This window comes from Zeus faber (genome assembly GCF_960531495.2).
Source record: "Zeus faber genome assembly, chromosome: 4".
In the NCBI taxonomy this organism is placed as follows: domain Eukaryota; kingdom Metazoa; phylum Chordata; class Actinopteri; order Zeiformes; family Zeidae; genus Zeus; species Zeus faber.
In genome coordinates, this window is record NC_137191.1 from 36,005,938 (window position 1) to 36,011,095 (window position 5,158).

The 5,158-nt window shown below is 46.6% G+C and overlaps 1 protein-coding gene across 1 annotated transcript; it reads left to right on the top strand.

The window, feature by feature from the left end:
• Positions 1–1,227: 1,227 nt before the first annotated feature.
• Positions 1,228–2,757, top strand: smim28 (small integral membrane protein 28; the record flags this gene model as incomplete). Its single annotated transcript, XM_079999582.1, has 2 exons — positions 1,228–1,338; positions 2,335–2,757. The coding sequence occupies 2 exons, from the start codon at positions 1,228–1,230 to the stop codon at positions 2,755–2,757; spliced, it is 534 nt and encodes a 177-aa protein (XP_079855708.1).
• Between the last annotated feature and the right edge of the window lie 2,401 nt (positions 2,758–5,158).

Here is a 5,158-nt window from a genome sequence, read left to right on the forward strand (position 1 = left end):
GCTTCTCCCGCCGGCGTCTGAGGGCGACCTGTCCTTCTTGACAGGTCGCCGCAGCGGCCTAAACGTACGGAAACCATGCGTTGAGATGAATCCCATTGGTTTTAATCCTTCCGATGGGACATTTAATCCAAAAAAACCCCCCAAAAAACAAAACGTTTTAAGGCCTTTTCTCCCTGATGTAATAATTCAACGGGGATTATTTGAAGGGTCGCACAGTTCCCCCCTGTAGAGCGGCCGAGAAGGGAACATGAACGCCGGCGAGACACCGGCCAGATGTTTGGCACGCAGGAGATTCCTGAAAGGACGCGTGCACACACACACACACACACACACACACACACACACACACACACACACACACACACACACACACACACACACAGATCCAGAGATTTTTTGGGGAGGTTTGGTGTGTATGGTATGGTATGTACAGTGCAGTGTTGTAAATGAGCTTCTACACAGAAGAATGAAACAAAGAATTCCAAACATACAAAGGAATCGGTTCCTTGATGAACCTTTGAAGAACCGCGGTTAGAAACGTTAAAGAACTTTTGAAATGACCTTGAAAACATCCTGGCGGGAATCTTCAGCAGCCTTTCACGAACCTTGGCAAGAACTTTCCAGGAACCGTTGAAGAACCTTGACTAGAACCGTTACTGTGGAACCACAAATGCGTCTCCTTTGGCATCAGTCTGAGGAAGCCTTTAGGGTTCCCGCCCATACAGTACAGCACACACACACACACACACACACACACACACACACACACACACACACACACACACACACACACACACACACACACACACACACACACACACACACTCTCTCTCTCTGGTTGCTCACACACATTTTCATCAGGCCATCTGTGTTTCTGCAAATCCCCACTCGGCTCTTCCACCGTCGCCTGCTTCCTGCTGTGCGGCGGCGTGTGCCTCCATGTGAGCAGCCGTTCAGCGTGTAGCCCCGCCCCCAGGGCCCGCCCCCGCAGGCCCCGCAGGCCCCGCCCACAGCTCTACTCCAGCTGTGCTCAGCATTTACTCCTCTCAGACGGGCAGCGTGCAGCCGCAACCCACATCCCAGCGGTGTCCGCCACCTTCCTGCCCACCCGCTCTCCACAGGTCCGGGTCCAGAGAATCCAGGTCCAGGAAGCCAGGTCCAGGGATCCAGGTCCAGGAAGCCAGGTCCAGGGGTCCAGGGATCCAGGTCCAGGGATCCAGGTCCATCATGAGGAAGCTCCTGGAGAGCAGCTGGATGAAGTTCGGACCGGCCGGGAGGGGAAGCTACGACTGGGTGACAGGCTCTCCAACACTGCCCCCCATGGAACAGCAGCTGCAGGTGGGACACAGAGTCTTATCTTATCTTATTTTATCTTATATTATTTAATCTTATATTATCTTATATTATTTTATCTTATCTTATTTTATCTTACATTATCTTAAATTATTTTATCTTATCTTATTTTGTCTTATCTTATTTTATCTTATATTATCTTAAATTATTTTATCTTATATTCTTTTTTCTTATATTATTTTATCTCATATTATCTTATATTATTTTATCTTATCTTATTTTATCTTATATTATTTTATCTTATATTATTTTAAATTATTTTATCTTATCTTATCTTAACTTATCTTATTCTATTTGATCTTATTTTATCTTCCATTTCAAAATGATGGAGGTCTCTGCTTTCTATCTTTATCACCAGTTTTCTCTGAATCTGACTCATTTTCTCTGTGTTAAAGCAGAGCTGAAGGGGCATTAAAGGATGGCTTCAGTATTTTTCAACCCAGGACATTTATTACTGTTCACATCACAACAAAGACTTTAAAAGAAATGGAATCTCCTTTTAAAAACAGCCAACTCACCTTACATTCCCCGCTGGTGTCTCAGTCTATTTTCTGAACATGTTTTGAACAAAGGTGAAATGACATTTTGTTTAAAAACTGCTTTTTGTAATCGCTGCGGTGCATCCAGAGCGCAACGTTGGCAACGGCAGGTCGCCGCTGGGAAGCAACGCAACTTCCTGTTTTAGTGTCTAGTCTTATGTCAGCAGGGATGTAGTCAGAAAACTGCTGAAATGTGGTTTGCGACAGTTATTTCTGTGTCTAATATGTAATATTGCAAGTTTCCCATTTTCAAGAAGAGATTGAGTGTGTTTTTTTTAAGTTTTATCCGTTGGCCCCGTTGGACTGCACGAGAGCCTGCTGAGGATCTGCAGCAGAGCGCTACGTTCCTCAGCAGGTTGTGTCTGAACAGTTAGAAGTGATGGAGCCAACATTTCAACGGTCGCCAACCCGTCTTACCGTCCCGCCTGTTTTCCCTCCTCAGGGCTACGACTGGAGCGGCGTGGCGCCCGGCGACCAGCGGCGCCCCCAGCTGGTCCTGTACGTGGGGCTGCCGGTGCTGGCGGCCACGCTGCTGGTCCTGCTGGGCGTGCTGCTCCACCGCCGCCGCGCCCGCAGCAAGCTCACCCTGGCCAACGTCATCGCCCTGGACCTGCAGGACGCCGAGGGCGGGGCCGACTTCCTGTCCTCGCTCACGGGTCGAGGCGAACGCCACGCCAGCACTAGCTCCGACGCCTCGGACGGGGTCTTCCTCATGGTCTACCTGCCCCCGCCCTACGAGGAGACGCTCACCAGGATCACCAGGGCCGCCAGCATCACCAGCTCCAGGGACGCCGACTCCATTAAGATAGAAGACCTGGAGGCCAAGCTGTGCCCGGAGATCAGGTCCAGCGGCCGCTACATGTGAAGGAATCCCAGAACAAACACTCAGGAACGGGGCCGGCCGCTGGCATAAACACTACATGCAGTTGTTAAGGGCCACAACTGCTATTGGGGGCCAGTGGGGGGGGGGGGGGCGAACCCTCTCAAATAAAAACAGTGTTTTTATTTCAGATGTATTTAATTCCTGATTGAACAAAACTTCCCACGGCAGGTTACAAATGTGTGTAGTTCATAACTCCCCTCGCCACTGCACACTACTTACTTTGCATTATGGGATGAGTCCCCACAGCCGAAATCATTCGGGACTTTTGAGGTGCATTGTGGGTAATAAGCTTCACATTTTGGAATGAGATTCAGAAGATTCTGCAAAACGGTCGACGCCCCTGTGAGTGCAGTGTGATGGATTTGGAGCCCAAAGTACTACCGTCAATTTGGCAAATTTTAAAATTGTAATATATATATATTCATATAAAATCTAAATACAAATAGTAATTCATTCTAATGGCAAATATATTTGCAGTTTTCAAACGTTACTCAACTAAACAAGTAGAGGAACAATGGCTCACTATAAACACACTCATTTCAATATGTAAATTAGTTTTATTGGATACTGTGTACAATTTACATTGAAAACTGTTTCACTTTCAAACCCTCTGATGTGAAATCAACTGTTTTTTTTGTCCGTTTCACAGTTTTGTTCCAGTGCATGTTGTCTTCATTTTGGATGTCAAGCCCTCATGTTCTGGAGAACTGGCTGTGCTGTCACCCTCCCCGTTGTGGATTATTGTTTGGTTCATTTTTATTCCCCTGTGACTTCATCCAACATTTTACTTTTTGTTTCACAGTATCTGCCCCCTCCCCCACCGTGTACTATCCAGTACACACCGATAACTACAGGTCCACACAGGTCAAAGGTCAGGTCAAAAACCAGAACACTGACCAGAACACTGAACCGAACACATCACATAGGTCCGGTGGTGCTGTGTTGGCTTGCGGTGGAATATAAAGGGTGGTGATGATGACCGTTGGGGAGGTAGAGTGGATGGATGAGATGCTCAGCTGCTCCAGATTCAGCGAGCAGGAGGGGAGCTGGTCCTCTTCCAGTTCACATTTGGAAGGATATTCCTGAACCGAACCCTTTCAAGAACCATACTTTACGGGCCCAGATCTGAATTACATTTATTTTAAATCTCTATCCCTTTGCCTTTTGGTTTTTATTTTAGTGGTTTTAAATGCAATATGTACGTATTGTGTTTTTCTATTTTATTTTGAAAAAAAAAAGTTTTATCTTTGAATTTGAATTTATTTTAATTTTTTTTCTATTTTTTGTTTTTTTTTGGGGTTAGTAACTATACTGCAGTGTGGGGATGGTGTTGTGTGAGCAGCCACACCTGTCCTGGGCCCAGGATCAGTGTGGCTGTATGCCTTTTGCTCATTGGTTGGTTTAACAAGAAACTAACACTCAGGAGAGGAGCCAATGTCATGACACGTGTCCATCTGCTCCCGGGCTAATTCCACCTAGCCCACGCTCTACCATAAACTGTGTCTGAAACCCTGTCCTCTGTGTCTCTGTGCCGGAGGTCCCTGAAAAAGCAACTTGGGTGTCGTGTGGTAGGCGAAACTGCGACATGTCCCTAAGGAGTCAACATGACGTAGAAGTACCTGTGCCTGTGCCATTTTTAAAAACTCTTTTAGATTATATAGAATGTTTAATTTCCCCTAACCCTAACCCTGACTTCTGTTCTAACTGTGAAGAGACCAAAACATCAGAACATTACAGCCTCTCATGACATCACACCCTCTCTGAATTGTACAGTGAATTTGAACGTTTTTTTAAATACATACTTGGTTACTTCTTATTCATGGTTACAGTATGTGGCGGACAAAGGGGCGTGGTCAAGCACGCGCACAGCGCTGATTGGGCCGATTAGAGGCAGTTTTGTGGCCGCGGGAAAAGGGAACCGTGCAGTCGTTTGCAGCAGGTGCTTGACCACGCCCCTTTCTGCGCCCCAAAGTATTTACCTGCAGGTTTCCTCCACAGTGACGCTGGTCCCAGCAATAACACTGATCTTTAAATGACATTGCGGCAGCAGGAGCTGAAACCAAAGGAGCTTAAGGGTTTAAGTTTTCATTTTTTTCTCATCATTATGAAGAACCGTGGTTATGAGCGAGCTGACCAGTGGGGCTCCTCCTGCAGCCTTGAGGTGCCAGTATGGTGCAATGCGAGGGGCGGTCATTGTTCAGGTAGGATGCAAAGCTCACAATGCAAAGCCTGGATCGTTCGCACACAAAGGCCAAACAACGCTCAGCTCAGCATGTTTCATACAACAGGAAGTACGGAAACACTTCTTAGTTTGATCCAATGAAAAGTGATCAAAAACCTGGTAGTAGCTCATAATTCATTGCTTTCCTCATCAGTCACCATT